Below are 19,130 nucleotides of genomic sequence, written 5' to 3' on the forward strand. Positions count from 1 at the left end.
TTTCATTACTTAACAATAAGGTCTTTCTGAGTAAGGAAGAATAAACAGTGTTTTAATGCACTTTCCCCCTATTCTAAAAAACTGCAACATCACATACAACTGGGTTCTCTTTTACCGATCCCTACCACTAACAGAAGGGTAGGGCTATCCAGAAGCATCAAAGAACAGAAAAATTTATACCTATTTGAACTGCAGATAATTTCTCCTCTAATCTGCAATTTCTCTTCCATAAATCAAGGCCCTTCCTACTATGCAGGTAATTTCTTAAACCAGACAAGAACCAATCATGGAAGCACCGATACAGCAGAACTTCCGGGATTTATGTTTTTACTTTAGTTGAGGGGCAGACAAAAGGTATGGCAAAGGTAGTAAGTTGTGTGCACAGACACACCTCCACTACCCTAAGAAATCAGAACTCTGGTAACACAACCCATAGATCAAAGGAACGCTTGGTGGGACAATAGTACACACTGTTCCTCCTTTGCCCCCCAGATCAACAGTTGCAGGGCTTCGAGAAAAACCTCAAAGCAAGAAACCCTTCTAAAGAAAGGTCACCTCGAAGAGTGAAGAGCTCTTGCTTTCCCTCATCAAAAAAGTTTGAAGAAGACAAAGCTCTCAGAAGGCATTTGGGGGGATTGAGGGTTACAGAAAAGCAGCAAAAATATTAAAGGACAACAGAAAGCTCAGAGAACTGGTAATATTGAAAAATGGGCTTACTGATGAGTTCTTAGTAATGAGTACTGAGAAGTCTCTCAATCACAGGTACCAACATCAAACCCGACCCACAGCATGTCTGCCCATTCTTCACAAGTCACTGTTAGCCAGGCTGCAATGCAGAAAATGCTAGGACGAAGAGAAAAACAGGTTTCTTCCCAGCTGACATTCTGGTGTGAGATGGGTCATCACAACTCTAAACACTGATTTATATAACGGGCTTTTTGACAGATTAACAGTGTGCATCTTCACCTGTGCTCCCACATATCAAAAAAAAGCCACATTCTCCATTCTCAACCTTTTGGAGTAGCCCTTCACAGAATGCAGCTGCACATTACCTGTACCAGAATGAGTGCAAACTGCCAACAAAAGGGCTGCTCCACTCTCCCTACCTTGTGCCTCCTCCCCAAATCAAAGCAGCAAACACAGCACTGAGACACAGACCAGCTTGCTGATACAGAGGAAAACCATCCCACCAAAGGAACAAAACCACTCAGACATCCTCTGTCAGAGCAGTGAACAGACCCAATTCACTGCACAGCTGCACAATCACTCCTTAAGATTAACCATATCTTGAAGCTACCCACAGATGCAGTGGCAACACTTATCTTGGTGGGACTGCCTATAGCGAGCTCAAAAATGGTTTCCTACTATGCACTGAAGGCCTGACAGATGGGGGAGGCTCGTAGAAGGCAGTCAGTCTGACAAAAGAGATGGCAGATTTGTTTAGCTGTAGATTAGATCACTTATTTCTATGTGACATGCACTTCAGACCTTCTTTTTGAGAACACCTTGCTCATTACTTCTGTGTACAAAGGGGCCAAAGTAATCCACAGGCTTTTAGTAGTAATATCACAGACAAACTATCACAGGGAACAGGCTTTGAGAATGAGAGATCTGCTAGGATGTACAGGCAGTCCACCTGAACATGCTTATGCTGATACTGAGACTAATTCCAAACAAAGTTGGGAAAATAAATTTGACTTCTTAGACAAAACAATATCCTATGCATCTAAATCCCTTCTAAACAATGACAACTTCTGCTCATATAATTCTTCTGCTAATATATCCCACTAGTTTTGATATTCTTAAATATCAAGACATAAAAAAAGTAGAAAACATGCAGCCTTTTCAGTTAGTCAAGATATTTTTGTTTCAATTCCTCCCAAACATTCATATAACAATGACAAAATTTTATTACAAGAGAAAATGTTCACCTGTCTGCCAGGAAGGAGCCCTGAATTGTGGTAAAAGGGTAGATCCTGAAGAGACTGCTTGGGCAGTACGAGATTCAACAGTAGAGAGAAAATTCATGACTGAAGAAGTTTCCTTAGTGTTACTTCCAGCACTGTGCATACTGGTATCAAATATTCCTGAAAGACCTAGATGATGGTGGAGGGAAATGAAATAAAACAGACAATTCAGATGAAATTCCAAGAAGCTCAATCAAGTAACAGGGATACTCATAATTCACAAAAAAGGAAACACAGTATGAAACATTACCATTGTTGCTAAAGTACATTGATTTTTCAGTAATTAACTCTTATGTATTGTTACAACCATAAATTTGAACTCCATTATACATTTTAAAATCTATTATTACATCTATGCCAACAACGTTTAAAACAGTATTTAGGTACACCAATAAAATCCTCCCTTCATCTGAAGATTCGCTGGTCTATTTTCACATGAACTGGTTAAACATTCAGAATTCCTCCTGAAATGGGTTCCACTTCTGTGTATCAACCTTTCCCCTCTTTGGGCAGGTAGCAGCAGTTTGGACATCTCTGTAGGACTAACACATGAAAAGGAATTTTGGTGGCATTCCACAAACAGCTTTACGTGTTTCTCATTGCTCAGACCTTTCAACAGCAGAGGGCTCAGTGGAAAGCACTGGAGGGATGCAGAGTTGTGAGTAACTGAGATTATGTCCAGACTACAGTTCTGACCCTCCCTTGCCCCGATCAGGACGTGCCCAAGAGTGCAGACTCCAGTCAGCACAGGAGCTCAAACATCATTCTTTACAACCAGGTGGCAAAGCAAGCATAAGGAGGACATGCCCTGCCTTCTCCTGATGCAGAGAGAGGATATCACCAGGATCAGAGACAGATCCTGATGCAGACATAACACAACCTAACCTGCTACTGCATTTAAAGTAAGTTTTAACTTTCCCCCAGCACTGTCTTAGTTTGCACAAGTAAGTTCCAGCTCACACCAGCTGTGCTGTTTGCTTTAGCCCATAACTGGCATGATTTCTGCTGCTGGCTTTGAGGCATGTTTCATGTTTGGCTCTTATGCACAGACCCAGTCCCGAAAAGTGGTATTTTAAAGAATAAATGCAGTTTTCAAAAGCCAGCAAGGTAGTGAGCATTACTTCCCTCTTTTATTTTCCTTACTGCTTACGACATTCTGATAAAAAGCTAACAACTGTTAACTTTCTGCTACAAATTCAGGTTTTCTAATACCACTTGCTACCACCTGCATGACAAACTCCCTCTGATTATAAAATCCATCAACTTGAATCTAAATTACTTAACAATTATCTTTTTTCCTCTGTAGCTATTTAAGCAGCATTCTCACGATATGGACAGTTACCAGCAGGATGTTGGGTAGCAGAGTATCCAGGAAGCTGATGAGAAGCTGTGTATGTCTGTCTGTGAAGGTCTGTTTCTGAATGTGATGAGTGTCCTCCTCCATAGCTTAAGCTAAGGAACAAATTAAACATTATTAGCAAAAACATACAGCTATAGAAACAAAGAACAATTATGAAATTCCAATCACAGGCCAAAACATTGCAGAAATAAAGAACACAAGCCTGAGATCAGAGATGAGATGTAGCTGTGCTATGGTATCACTAAAATGTTAAGCAGATAATAAAAGTATTATGAAACTTTAGAAGCCAAAGCTGGAAGGGGGCTGGGGGGAGTTTATAAAGCCCCAGGTCAGAAAGACAGAGGCCCTCCTAGTTCAGTGGTACTTTTTGTAATGATTTACTGATGTAAAATCTGCAAAGCAGATGACTATCAATACAGGCCCACTTTAACATCTCCATTTCTATTTCCAATAAAACTTACAGGACCTCATTTAATTCAAAGACTGCATTGACCAGGAAGCTGCAGGAGCAATGTTTTTTTAAAGATTTTGGTACTTGTGTGGCAATTCAACAAAATTGACAGTGAAAGCACTACAAAGTGGGAAATCCATCTTCAGACCTCCTAGCACAAAATGTAAGTAAATGATTCACAGCTTTTATTTAACATTTTGTAATGAGTCACCTAAATTAACATGATGTTTTAATCAAGCTTAGTGGAAGTAAACTTAAAATATACAGTGTCAGGGTCCACGCAAAAGCAACAAGGAGGAAAATAAATAAATACAAGCCAAACACCAAACATTAAGAATGTGCCAAGAGTCCTAATGATTTCCAATTTAAAAAGCAGAAAAGAGAGGGAGAAGCAAACCAAAATCCCAAAGCTTTCAAGCTTCCACACACTCAGCTCTGTACAGCACCTGTCAAATGGAAAATAATGATGGCCAGCATGACCAAGTGACCATTTATCATCTCCTCTTCTTGCCTGTTGGATGTTCAGTTTATAGGTAGCTGCTACCAGGGCACACATGAGATTGCTTTAAGTTCAAAATTCAACTGTAAACAAATGCCAGAATAACCCAAACGATGAAACCCACAGCCCTCCCTGCTGCTTGCTGTGAGGGAGGCTTCCCTTATCCTCTTTCATCCCCTGGGATGAGGGGGCAGTCTCTGCATAAGGGAAAAATTGAACTGCTGATGCCAGGAATCATGACATCATGGGAAACTTTTATAGAAGACACCACACAACACAAAAATTGGCAACACTACTGGATTTGCCTCATTTTCTTTAAGATGACAAGAGAAGCCTGATGATCCTGTAAGAGCATTGTGACCTCCGCACAACCTGAACTAGTAAGAGCTTATCTGAGTGGGACTTCCCTGCCCGAGGTGCACAGTCAGGGGGATGCATTTTCCACTCCAGCAGTGCTCTACAGTTGGCATGCCAGGCTAAAGCACAAGCCTAAAGAATGAACCAAAATCCTCTGAAAAAACAAACAACCTCAGCCACTGCTTTTCTCAGTTGCACTCATTGTCTAGCACTTAAACACCTTTCACAGCAATAATTACAATTTAGAGAACTGCCAAACCTAAATTCAGAGTCAGCACATCCATGTGCTTGTGCTGTCAGGGATGGATCTTTGTGCAGTTCAATGCTGTGCATCAGCAACTGATTCCTTTTACATGCTGACTGAAATCTAACGATTTGCATCCTCACTATGGACAACTGGCAGGCACGAATACATGACACTGTAGGTTATTTTTTATTTACAAGATTAAAAAATTTTAATTATTTCCAGACAAAAATTGTAGTGGTGTTCTGCACATAAATCATTGTGCATGTAATAAAGTCAATTTAAATGCTGCAAGTATTTTCACAAGAAAAATTTGACAGTCAGGGTGGTTTGGGGTTTTTGAAAAAACTTGCATAGCTAGGGAAAAAATCCATAAGACCTAGGAGACATGAATTTTTCTTCAGGATTTTTTAATAAGTAAAAAAAAAAGGCACTACATGAGAAAATAAGATTATAAACTGAACCATGGCACTGCATACATTGTTAGCAAGAATCATCTTCACCAAAACAAATGCTGATCTTGTGAAAACTTTCCCTGTGCAACAGAAATAGGTTTTACTTGGTTTTTCTTTCAAGCTCTCTTCAAGAATTTACCTGTGTGAAAGTACGTGGTGCTGACTTCTCTTCCATACACATTTTAAAGGCAGATCCTGACATTCTACTCCACTCATCACTCACACAGCAGCACACCCTCCTTTTCCCAATCCGGTATTTTCAGGCACATCTGGCACTGCAGGGATGTACCAGGCACCCGGGCCTGTCCTTTGCAGCAAAAATCCTTCCAGATGAGGTGGGAGCCCAAAAAACCAGCACAGATTGTATCCAGTAGCATCCCATCATTCCTCCTCTGCCATTGTAACAGCAGAAGCTCACGAGAAAAAAGGTGGATTAGCCACCTGGAAACTGGGGAAACTGAACAATTAATTTGTTGTGTGTGGGGGTTTCTTTGGCTGTTTTTGGTATGTTTGGGGGTTTATTGTGCGTGTTTTGTTGGTTTAGGGTTTTTTATTTGAAATTTTTAATTACTCTGGTTGTTTGGTGAAGATGGTGATTCCTTTTCCCATCTTCACTCCTCTACAGTAAACACCTTTGTTGTAAAGGGCAGGTACAGCACACACTGAGACTACACAACAGCCTGACACACACAAGCCTGTAGAGCAGAATGCTCGGAATGACAGAAGTAACTCGCAAAACAAACTTGGACAAACACTTTGTAACAAGAGGGATTCATGAATTAACAATAGGATACAAAATAACCTCTAGACTTAGGAGCTCAGAAACATTGTTAATTACCAGAGCCGCAGAATCTGATGAGATTCTTCAGAACACTCCGTGTACGGTGGCTTTTTTTTTTAATACAAACTCCACAGTTAATGCAACCGCAACCTCAAAAATGAATCTGTCTTTCAATAAAAACTTTGTATTTATTTGAACACTTAATTGTTTATTGTATAATTACTGGTTGCTGGATTGTAGATTCTTATCTCAAAAAGCCTTGCATATATGCCTTTAGTTTACATAAGCTTATCCTAAACAAGCACAGTAATCTGAAAGATTACTGCCTTAGGGTTTCTTTTTATAAAATTTAGCTTTTAAACAGATGAACTTATACACCACATAATCTGCATATCAAACCCACATTCAGCATGGCAAATAACCTTATGGTTATTGAGCCCTTTGTACTCGTGTTTCGAAGTTTGCTAAAATTCCCCGAGTCCTCACTTGTACTGAAATGTCACACGGGTTACTGAGGAGACACTCTCATTGCTCAGTACTTTGTTATTTGTTATCATTATTTGCTATACAGTGTTTCAAAACCACTTAGCCCTTATCACTGACTACCACAGTGATTTCCCACTTCTACTGTCATAGTTTACTGCACAAGAGTGATTAATGCTAGAAAATAATAATAATTTGACATATAAATAGTCCCTCCCTGAAGTATTTTTCCTTGAGAAGATCCATTCAATTTTAATCCAATATTTAAGTGTCCTTTTAGAGATGCCCCATAAAGAATTATCAGTATTTGTTATTGCTGTAATGATGAAATAAAAAAACCAAACAACAACAACAAATTTGGGACAATGAAAGTGAAACAACTCAAGTATTAACCTGGTTTTTTCAGCTACATTAGTTGGGCTAACAGAAGACTGTTTCCTCTCCAGTAAATTTCTAGGAAAAAAAATGTACAGTCACTGCACTTTACTGTTACTAAAACACCTAAACTTTGGTTTACAGCTCCTTTTTGTTAGCCCAGATTAAGCTATCCAGGAATCCACTCTTCACATATCTGTTTGTGTTGCTGTTCTCACAATAATTTATTTTCAAAGCATTCTTCAATCTAATAGTTTTATATGAATTCAGGTCTCCATCTGCAAAAGGTTATTGGGTCACATCGCACTCACCACACTCTTCACCTGCCAAGACAATTACCAGGTTTGCACTTTACCCAAGTGATGGAGACATTGCTCAGCTTCCAACTCAGATGGAAGTATCATTTTTATGGAGACAAAATTTAGCTGCAATGAACAGTGGACATACAAGTAAGTATTTTATTTATTTTACTTTCTTCAAATAAGCTTGCTCTCATATGGATCCATACAGAATGAAACACAGAAACAAAACTACTTAAAAACAAGTATTTTAGTTCACTTAATACTCGATACAAGAGGTATCAATACATGGAAAGAGGGCATTTTCATCTTTTATTTTCTAGATAATTCTTCATTACAGCTCAGTAGTTTTTAAGGTTTTCATTGTTAATTTGCTTTTGTGGGTTTGGGGTGGGGTTTTTTTTTGTTGTTGTTGTTGGTTTTGTTTGTTTGTTTGTGTTTTTTTGTTTTGGATTGTTGGGGTTATTTTAGTTCAGTAACAGCAATTATTCAAGTACCAGGGAAACTTAAAATGCTTACATGAAACACAGACCAGAACTCCTAAGGAGCAAAGGAGACCCCGAGATCAGCTCAGTTGGTTCAGACTTGGTTGTAATAATGCCAAGGTCAAGGGTTCAACCCCCAGTGTGGGCCACTGACTTAAGAGTTGGACTCGAGGAGCCTTGTGAGTCCCTTCCAACTCAGAACAGTCTGTGAGTCTGTGATACTTCTGAGCACAACACCTTCTTAGGCACTTGTAGCTCCTGCCTCTCATATGAAGGAAAATTGCAAAAGACAACCCCACATTAAATCACAGGGTATTCGAATGTGCAGGCTGTGCTCAAAGTGAAACTGGACACCTCCAAGACGACGAGTTGTACAGGAAACTCCTGACTCCAGGAGATCAGAGAGGTGCTCCTGCTACCCGAGAGGGAAACTCGGTGCCCCAACAGTGGGCAAGTCTGAGACCAAAACAACTGAGCCCATCCAAACAAAAGGCAACAACCCAGCACGCACACAAGTGATCAGATTTGAGGCAGGCCAGGGAATCTGATCTCAGCTTTTGGCTGCCTGTTCTGCCATACTGAAAACAAGAGCTCCTGTGAGATGATGACTCTGTGTGCAGCCTCTTCCTAATTAAATCACCAAACAGGAGATTAAATAGAACAGTGAGAGCTTCGTGCTGCCAGGGAGGTACCTCAGAACTCACACTTTGCATTTTATCTTACTTGAGACACAAGAAATAGAGGAGTTGCTCAAATTTCCCTCTCCATCCCAAAGCTCAGACACCTGTCAAAGGAGCCTCTCTTCAACCAGCTATTCTGCTGTGCAATAGCAAGTTCCAGTCAGAGAGCAAATGCAAAGCCATAAAAATGACAAATGCACTTCTAAATACTAAAAATGCCACTCTAAATATAAGATATGCAGACTGATACACAGCTTATGTTACATTTTGTTCACTGTATTTGATTTAAAATGCATAAAATGCAGTTCCAGATTGAAGTTTTGTAGTCAGAATTATTTTAGTATTGGATATAACATTTACTACTTTTTTTCCAGGACTTATCTTTATTAATTTGCCTTTATTCAAGCATCTCGTGGAGAAAGAATGGATGAGTACTACTCAGAAACATTTGAATTTAATACAGATGGAATGGAGGGTAAATGGCCCTTCAGCTGCCCATTGTAACAGCAAGAGTTCACCATTTGCTGCAGTCATACTGGAACATAATTCAGCATCTGGGGTTCATCTGCAGCTCAGAATAAAACCAAAATTCCAAAGCAAAGTTATAGGTAGATAACTTTAATCCAAAAATGGGTTCGTTATTGTATTTTCAAAAAACCCATGACTCCAAGAAGCAGAAACATCAAGGACAGAGGAAGAAAGTTGCTGCTTAAATAAGTTCAATACTGTTAATAACACCAAATCACTCCTGCCCACCACACTCCAGGAAGTTTAAAAGTCAGCACTTAAAGACAACAGAAAATGCTTCAGAAAATGATTCCAAAGGAAAAGAATGGAAAACAAACTCCTCAGTCCAGAGACTCATTTCATCACAAAATATTTTTTAAATGTATACAATATGTGATTTTTCACCTCTATTTTCCAGCCACAGAAATAGTGCAAAGAACACTGCAAGAACAAGTTTTATTTGAAGCCTAAAAATGTTGGCAGGTTCAGGGGAAAAAAGGAAACCAGCCTTCTCTCTGCATCTAATTCCCCTGATCCTCACATTAGATTACACAAGACAAAACAAACCTGAACATTTGAAGATTCAACTTATATTTGCACAAAGATCAAGAATATTTAACAGTCTAGAACAGTTACAGTGTCCATGAGATGGAAGAGAAAATAATTTGCTACTTGAAAAATAAAGTCCACCACTGAAAACTTAGAAGAAAAGCATCTCTAAAATAAATACATCTTAAAAGGTACATAGAGCACTCTTTTAAGAGCAGCATACAACTTTCAGAATTTACCTAGCCTGCTTTTCAATTATAACAAGAAATAAATAGATGTCAATCGTTTTGAGTATCATTAACTATCTAATAATGTTATTTTTCAAGAGAGGTGACTTTTGGAAAGATGGAAATATAGAAACAGACTGTGGAATTGAGGTACCTCGGTAAAACACACAATATTTTATGGACAATCTCAGCTGCCTGTTGGTTGTGTCACATTCTTCCCTTTCAGTGCAATTACACACACGTATCCAGTGCAGAGTACATCATATTGTAGCACACCAAAGGCAACCACCCTTCACTCTTTCATTAAAGATGAAGCTCTAATGCTAATTTCCCACTTCAATTCAAATGCAGAGCCACCAAGAGCAGGGCTGAGACCCACCACAATGTGGGCCAAAGAGTGCCTGGAGGTACTTGTGAGAGGAAACACTCATTACTTCCTTGCTTTCTAGGAGTCGAGATAAGGAGTTTCTAAGAAATTGATTTTCAGGTAGAAAATTACAAGCAGAGAACTGCCTGTGCGAGCAAAAGTTCATGCTGTTCCTGTGATTGTTCACCTGAATACATGTCACATCTTAAGGGAATAAAAAGATTTTATGGCAAAAAAAGATCCATCTCCCTTTTATTCCCACATTAATGTGTCTGAACTCCTTGTGCTTGGTCCTTTTAAAAATAAAAAGCCCAAAACTGCTTCAGGAAAGCCAAAATAGCCTTACTGGTACTTCAATACCTGTGTGCAAGTGCTGGCTTGTCTGATTAAGTAACCTGTGGAGTTCTTAATAACAAAGCCAGTATAATTCTGTTTTCAGAAAATCAGTTAAACTCTGTCTTGAAACCATGTATATGAAAACTAATATTCAGATAGAACTGAGCTATTTATAAACTTCAAGTTCAGTTACTATGGAGGGACTGGACAAACTACTTTATGTTCTTATTTTTAAGGTATATACTCCAAATGAGCTGATTGATGAGGTCATCTATGGCCGAAATGCAGTACATCAGCACATTTAACAAAATCATCTTTATCTCTCTCTTTTTTTCTTTTTTTTTTTTTTTTTTTTTTAAATCAGAATTGGCAAATACTGCTACCAGTTCTCTTGGCTTTAACAAAAAATCTTGGAAACCTAATCAAAGCAACTTTCTAACAGAAATATTGCAGCTTACAAAAACCAAATAAAACTAAACTATTCTACAATAATGCCAGTTTTGAGGTCCTGGTGCATTTCTTAAGATTGCAAGGTCTGAAGAGGAGCTTTCAGTATTCCTGCTCTGAATATTGAAGTCTAACTTCGATGTCCTTATGAACTCAGTATCATTACTCTCCACATCAAAACAGACACTGATATGTCCACATATCCTCCCAATTTATACTATGATGCAGTGTCAGAAATAATTTTAAGACATTTGTTTGCCAAGCAATGTTTTGGGGATTCTAACATCTTCCCTGACAGCTTCCACTCTATCACTCTCTGCAGAAAAACAAGTACCCATCATGGTCTGTGTAGTTTACACCACAGAAACATTGGCAATCTTGTCTTCTTGCCTTTTGAGACACTGGATTATTTTGTCACTACATTTATTTATCCTCTTCTTTTACCTTTCCTCTATGAAAGAGCTTCTTCTTTACCCAGCATGGAGAGATTAGCTGTGATTTTTTTTAAATCAGCTGTACTTCTCTCCTAGACCTTTACTCACTATTTCCAAAGATTTTTGTAACAGACAGAAAAGGAAATCTAGTACTTTTTCTCAGATATGTGATGCTATTCTGCTGCCAAAAGCAAACCTGGGAGATATTCAAAACTCTTCTCAAGATCCTTCCAGTACTAACGGTTGAGGACAGCATAATTCTCTATTACAGTTGGCTGAGATGCACACAGAAAGATTTCATTACTTTTAGTAACAACATCTTATTTCGAAATATAAAAATCAGCAGAGCATTATCTGAAGATGTGGCTCATCCTCATCAGTGTCTTATTAAAGATACCCTTCATTTCAGCTATGGAAATGCTTCTCAGCCCTCCTCCTCCCAGTTACTATCGTTTCTTGTGGCAAGCTTGAGTCACCTTTAGGGTTCTACAGGAATACTTGATAGCCCATTTCTTAATAAGCCCTTTATTTTCCATTTTTGTGGAAAAAGCAATGCTGAATTTGAGATTTTCACCACAAAAGAGGTAAGTGCAAATGCACATGTGCTATATACCCAGAGAGTCATCTTTGGCAACACCTCTTTCATTGCCAAATCCCCAAGCACTTTACAGTGACACAGCCCATGAAATATCTCCTTTAATCTAGGGAAACTAAGGCATACGTACTAACCCACTCAGATTTACAGCCCTCACTATCCAGTTTTAAACACTCAGCACTGAAGTAAGAGTCAGTTTCTCAAGGTTTTGTGAAGTTCAGTGTTCTAAGAGCTCAGTACACAACATACTGGACCCCTGTGAAGATCAGTGGCTTCATGGCCCACACCCACAGAACTGGCACAGAACAAAGGCATCTCCTCACTGCCCACAGCTGAGACCACAAATCTTGTCATCCTTGATCATCCATACAGCCAAAAATTCGAGGTCATTAAATGTGCTCTAAGCCTCCAGCACAATGTCCTTTGCCCATCCCACAACACACTCCAAGGGCTGAGCAGCTCATATGAACTCCTTTAGATTTGAAAATGAAGTATCCCTATGACTAACACCAGTCCTATCCCAATTTAGGAGGTGTGCCCAGGAAAGATCCAACGTATTAACAACACACAGTTCATCATAAAACACTGCAAAGAGTCCTTTATATTAAAGGAAACATCACGGGGTGTTATTACCTAATTTTATAAGGAAAATTAGCACAGCCCTTGAATTTAGCTCTTACACCTCTTAATCCTAAAACAGGTTTAAATTTACATTCCTGACCTTGCAAAGAGGACCCAGACTGCCACGTTGTCACCAGTCACTCTTTAGCTGAAAATACCATGAACACAGTTGTTTGTGAATGCTCCAATCAGAAAAAGTGCACTGTTCAAAATTGTAGAAAAATAGTTACAGATACATGGCGCTTATTTTGGGATGGGAAAAACCTTACTATATGAAACAAATTCCTTGAATGTGTCCCAGATATTGCTTTAAGATTTCCTGATGATCGTGCAGATGTCTAAAAAAACTAAGTATTAACTAGGTCAAAACACACAAACTAAAAGAACATCCTTGAATTGGTGAAAAACCTTCATTCTCTTAAAAATAATAACAGAGAGCATTTTGGAGGGGGAAAGGTGAAAATCCCACCTCTCTTCAGTGGTGCTGAATATCAGTAACCTCCAGGTCAGCAGTGCCAGCAACTGAAGGCAGTTAACACTCTGTTGAGAGTTGGCTTTCTATGATCATCACTCTTTGCAGAGCAAATGAGCAAGTGTTCACATTCAAGAAAAACTTACTAGAAACCCTACTCTTGGCAGACTCAGTAGAGAATAATGAAATGGGAGGAACATCGGGATTGAAGGATTATTCACTGTCTAGCCCTGGAATTTTTGACACGAAGAGGAGAGAAAGTAAACAGGATGTGGTGTGAAGCACTAAGCTGCCATAGCTCTGAAAGCGATTTCCTGGTCAGAAAGAAGCGCATCGTGCAACGTGCAGCACATGCTGGTGCATTCAGCGTCACCACAGAACACACAGCCCCGTGGCTGGCAGGTTCTGGATGCCCAAAAGCTTTCAGAACGAGTTGCTGGAAATGCTAGATGAAGGCTAAGGCCCTCCATCTCTTCCTACACAACACTGCCAAGTGAAAAAGGAGGGCTATCTTCAAGGAAATCTCGATGTATGACAGCCCCAAGTATTATTCCTACAGGGTTATTAAGGAATAAACGTTCCTTTGTATCCTCCTATGTAAACACTGTTACTCTAAGATAAGGATGCCTAAGGGTGCCTTCTCTCTGCTGAGAGTAATTGGTTACACTTCTACAAGCAACACAGGTAGGCATGCAGAAGGAAGATGAGAAAGAAGAAAGGCAATTTGGGCGAACAAAATCTTGTCTAAACATATATATGTTCTTGCTGAATTGTTTTGGCATAAGAAACTTTCAAATATGCAGAGATCCAGGCATAAGAGGAGCTTGCCATTATTTATTGTAGCCCATGATCAGAAAGGTTCTGAGGCTATAAGTGTCCATTCATCCCTAGGTCTCTCCAGAGCAATAAAACAAAGAAAGCAATGTTACAGGAGATGAGAGAATAGCAGAAGTAAGACCAAAAACTGCAAAATTTGCCCAGTGAGACAATTAAATCTAGTACTTAATAACCAAGCGTTCTGCCCTCTCTGAGGACATTTCTCTTTGCTTAAAACTTCTATGAATTTTCCTTTCTCTGTCACTTTCATGATACAGCAAGAAACGCCATGCTGGAAAGGCTGGACTGTGCATGCTGCTCAAAGTTATTTTTGTCACACTTCGGCTGCTAAGAAAGGCCTGAAGTGAGACTATTAATGTGCTGCCTTTTAACTGGTGTTTGCTTTGGTTCTTTCTTTGTTTTATGTAAGGAATAGATGCTCACCATACAAAGTAACTTTTTGACATGCAAATTGGTGAATGCTTTGACAAAATACAACAAACAAATACCAAAAAGAATACACCCACTCTAGGAGCTCTAGAATTGTTTAGAATCAATGTAGTTCAGTCACAGGTGCTTTTTTCTTGACAGGAACCAAGATTTTACTACAAACAACCTCCTTCCTAAGACACTATTGTGCCACAATCAACAGCATTTCCAAGTAAAAATAAAAGGTGGGAAAAAGTACAGAAGAAACAAAGGGGTATAAGGTAAGCACCTACAGTTAAAGCTAACAGGATGAAAGGTAAAATATACCTAAGGGACTGACATGCTTTTTGCATAGGTGGAAGAATACAACCCTTCCTTTCTTTCAGAGCAATATATTCAGTAACCTGTGTTGAAGTTGTTGGCTCTGTGGGAAAGGACTTGCATCCAACATACCATTCTAGGTGATCTCAAGAGAAGTCAAACACTCGGCTAACACAGACACTTACCAAGTTCTCCAGGTCACACTAAGACAGTGACATGGCAAGACTGAGCCCACCTAAAACCTGCCCAGGGCCACAGAGCTCACTGCTTACAGCTCTGCTCCCTGCTCATCCCTCGGTGCCACCTCTGGATTCCAGTCTGACAGCACTGTACTACACCAGCATAGCTCCAGCGATTCACCATTTCGGCCAGGATAGTTTTCTCATGGATTAACAAACGAGAGCAGCTCCCTGTGCAGTTGCACAAACACCAGAGCCAGCATAAGGGAGGAGGAAGGGAGCCCCTTTAGCAGCATGAGCCTGAGCAGCCAGTTCAGCCATCTCATGTAACTGCACCCTCAGACCAAGTTTCAGCTGGTTCCTCTGCACGCTGTCCTGTGCCACCATTGCTCACTGAAGCAGAGGGACATACGCTGCCTGAAACACTTCCCGTAAAGCTGGCATTAAATCTGAGGAAGGTGAGCTGGAGGTAATTCCAAACAAGCCTGTCTGGCTCATTTAGAAATTTTAGCACGGATTTTGCAAGATGGTCACACATCTGCACCTTGGAAAAGCTGTGGGACATATAGCAAGAAAGCATTTGGACTCTGTTCGGTCAATCTTTGACCTTCTCACAGCTGCGATTTCAGTGTGTGCTGAATGCAGGTTAAAGCAAATGAAAAAAGAAAAAGAAAAGGAGACAACAAAAGCCAGCAAGTCACTGTAAGGTGTGTGTGCTACACCATGGACTACCAGGGTTTATTTTGCAATAAATGTTTTAGACATAAACTATGACAGAACATTTGGTAAGATCTGAAACTGACCTAGCTTTCTATATGTTTATTTAATCCTCCTGTGCTTTTTAATAGCAAATGTTCTAAGTATATTCCCAGATTATGAGCTTTCCTTTCAACATTTGAAACACTAAGCCACAGGGAACTTTTGTAGGATATGTGTTTAACTACAAACATTAGTTTCACCTCTCAGAACAATTTCACTTGATGAAAGAAAATGTTCTGTTCCTTTCTAAAACATGCTGTCTGCACTTTTAGAGTTTCTATAGCTATGCAAAAACCCATTAGAATTTAAAATCGAGCCTTGACTAAATCACAATTATCATACAGTTGTTACAATAAGCATTAGTTTGACAGCTATGCAAAGCTGAGTTAAAAACCCATCATAACAGTTTATCATAAAAGTCCCCCATTTATATGACTTTGCATATGAACTATCATTGTAAGTAACTCATTATCTTAGACTTGCTGTTATAAACCTGGACCACACTAACCAAATGTCACTACTATCTATTGCAAAGAATCAGCTTGAATTAAATTATATATACCTTCCTATTTTTGGGTTGGGCAGAAATGGACACACACTAATGGGCACAAAGAAACATCAAAAGCCATGGCAGTCACCATGAAATTTACAACATCAGCAAAATAATTGTGACTAAGTTAATCACACATAGCAGAAGACTTGAGTCTTAGAGTGGTGGTAAAAACTGAACAAGAACAGTGAGATCCTTCCACTAGTAAAAATCCTTTCCTGAATCAAACACCAAGTCAGACAAACTCAACCAGCAACCTCATCCATTATCACCAAATTCTATTTCTCTTTCCAAGCAATTACAAGTCTCCCAAACTACTCCACGTTCACCTGTTTTCTGAATACCATGTTTTTCTTGAGCAAATAACAAGTAAGCATGACATACCTTATCTGCTATTCAACAGCTGTAGACTGTGCCACAAGAAGACTTTCAGCACAGCAGCAAGGTTTTCTAACAGCTACATAAAAGGTCAGAAGTGGCAGTGTGCCCATCAAACCATCAGAAATTCCTTGAGGATGCTGACAGCCTGTGCAAGAGCTGTGGGGGGCAGGGGAGTGCCGAGGACAGGAGCACCCACTGAGGCCCTGCTGTGTGGCTGCAGTCCCAGGATGCTCCTCAGCAGGAGGGATCCCTGCTCAGTTAACAGGTGATTCAGGTGATTTCCATCAGCTTCCATCCCCAAGTTCCCTGCCTTCTGTTCCATGGGAACAGTTATGTCACAGCAGGCCTGGTAGCAATGTCTTTATAACACTTCACCACACATTTCCTTTCAGTTGATAAGAACAGTGCCATTGCACAGACAAAACAGTGCCTGCAAGAAATAAGGAGCAGGATAAAAACCAGATGGCTGAAGTGAAGCGCAGGAAGACAGGAGCAACGCTTGTAGGGAGGAGAAATCATTTTGATGAGCTGAGACTGTGAACATGGCTCTCCACACAAAGGGAATGTAGCCTGCCACGACACAGCCTGCAACAGCATAAATATGAATTGAAATTTGAATGAAATATTGTTATCTGTATCACCTAAAGGCTGAATTCTTTTCAATGAAGTACCAGATGAACATGACACACATTTTTTAATTTAACATCAGGCTAGTGCAGCTTCAGCTGTTTAGATGACTACCTGTCAACTTCAATGAAAAACACCATTTTGAAAAACGTGAAGTGATCTGTAACACAAGTCGAGAACACAGACAGCACCTTCACAATTTCCTCCCAGGCCATCGCAAGCCTTGGCAGTGAGAGGAATCACTCTTGCATCACTCTTACATCCCAATACCCCAGCAACTGGCTCCATTCATACAAAGACAAACGTTATCAGCAACAATGAAACCACAAACACTGATGCAAGCCCAGATTCTACTTAACATTGTGTCCAACTGGGTATATTAGTTCCTATTAAAATGACATGAGTTCCAAGAACCCAGCTGATGAGAACTTCAAGCACAAAATATGATTCATGCTATTTTCCCCGTCCTTGCTACAGTTAAAAAAAATGTTTAAATGTTCCAGCCAACACCTTATACATGCATCGTTCATCACCATGTACAAAGCCTTGATATGAAACTTGAAAGAACTAAACAAGGTCTTCTTGACATTGTTTCCTGAACCACAGCATAAATATTGTCATATAGTAACACTAATTTGATTAACTGGTAGCAGGCATCGATCAAATGAGCTTCTGCATGGTACTTGTCTTGGCACTTTTCTCCATGCCATTTCAATTAAGAAATTCCCAAAATATACAACTTAAACTGCCTTAATATAGCAGCTATTAAAGAGATTAAAGGTAGGATTTTAAACCAGGTTTGGGGGCATCAAGCAGTCATGTTTCTTCTAAGATCCCTGAGAAATCCACTTTGGCTTCTGTACTACATGTTCTTAAATGACCTGGAAAATTCAAACCTTCCTCATGGAATAGATCCTCAATAGATGATGAGAACTGGCAAAAGCAACATAGAAAGGACATGTCACTCATTTCCACCAAAACCAACACAGCAACGTGACCAAAAGTAGTTCAACAATTAGGAAGAAAAATTGGAAAGGATGACAGGAGACCCTACTTTGCACTGCAGTCAAATACACAGAGAAATTGGCTAAACAGCTTCATGGGACAAGAGTTTGGCCAAAAAACTACCTGGCCTTGCAATTCTCTGTGAAACAGAGAATCTAGGGTCTGACTGACTCAATAACTTCTCAAATGCCATGTCCACAGTTCAGGAATTGTTACAATAAACTGGAGGAAATCAAAGAGAAAGCTGGGAAAATAAGTAGCAAAAAAAATCTGGTAACAAACTTCAAAAGATTACAATCTTTTTCTTAAGAAAAGTAAGTAAAGCAAGGAGTTAATAAAAATTCCTAAGAATTCATACTCAAGAAAATATGATATGAAACAGGATTTTCAGTGTCAACAGGCTGTCAGTAAGACTCAGTGGTCAGAAGCGAAAGGTAACCCTCTTCAGATCAGAAATCACAAATAAAATCCAAAACAACCACTTGTATACTTGACCAAGAACTGCGCTGAATTTTCCTCATTGGAAATTTTCACCTTCACCTTCTAAAATGTAAACTTGAGTTTCAAACACAGATTTGGAAAGGAAAAAAGGTCCTATGGCCTGCTTTATGAAGAGGTCAGACGAGACGATTGCAACAGTCTTTCTGACTTGATAATCTATTAATCTTATCAGACATGCCTGACCACTTTCAGAACCAAACGCAAAGTCATTCATCTATAAGCGCATCTATTTTGACGGGATATTTTTAGCCTGAGATTCTTTTACCTTTAAACGTCGTCGAGATGGGAACTGCAGATAAATCAAGCCAGAGGCATAAAAAGGCAGACGACAACGAAAATCTCATCGCCCAGAAAACACTCGTTTTAGTTGGCAGAGTTACACAATCCAAAAGCAACCCGAAGCCAGTAAGATACCCTGCATTTTCCCTCAACTTCCCGGAACTTTGCAGAACTCTCCGTGGGACTGACACGCTCCAGATAAGTTCGAGCTGCGCGGAGGCTCCGCACGGCGCGGAGGTCAGAGCTGCCCGTACCCGGCGGCGCTGCCCGGGCCGAGGATGCTGCGCGGCGC

At 39.8% G+C, this 19,130-nt stretch overlaps 1 protein-coding gene across 2 annotated transcripts in view; it reads right to left on the reverse strand.

The window, feature by feature from the left end:
- Positions 1-19,130, reverse strand: part of QSER1 (glutamine and serine rich 1) — a 44,689-nt gene that overhangs the window by 24,564 nt on the left and 995 nt on the right. Inside the window, exons 2-3 of one of the 2 annotated variants that reach the window (XM_071559047.1) lie at positions 3,310-3,419; positions 1,932-2,096 (exon numbers count right to left, since the gene is read on the reverse strand). In XM_071559047.1, coding sequence (XP_071415148.1) covers positions 1,932-2,096; positions 3,310-3,419 — 275 coding nt within the window. Of the gene's footprint in view, positions 1-717; positions 801-1,931; positions 2,097-3,309; positions 3,420-19,130 lie in introns of those variants that run through there. The other variant, XM_071559048.1, reaches the window with a different exon arrangement.

The sequence above is a fragment of the Pithys albifrons genome, chromosome 6, assembly GCF_047495875.1.
Source record: "Pithys albifrons albifrons isolate INPA30051 chromosome 6, PitAlb_v1, whole genome shotgun sequence".
NCBI lineage: Eukaryota > Metazoa > Chordata > Aves > Passeriformes > Thamnophilidae > Pithys > Pithys albifrons.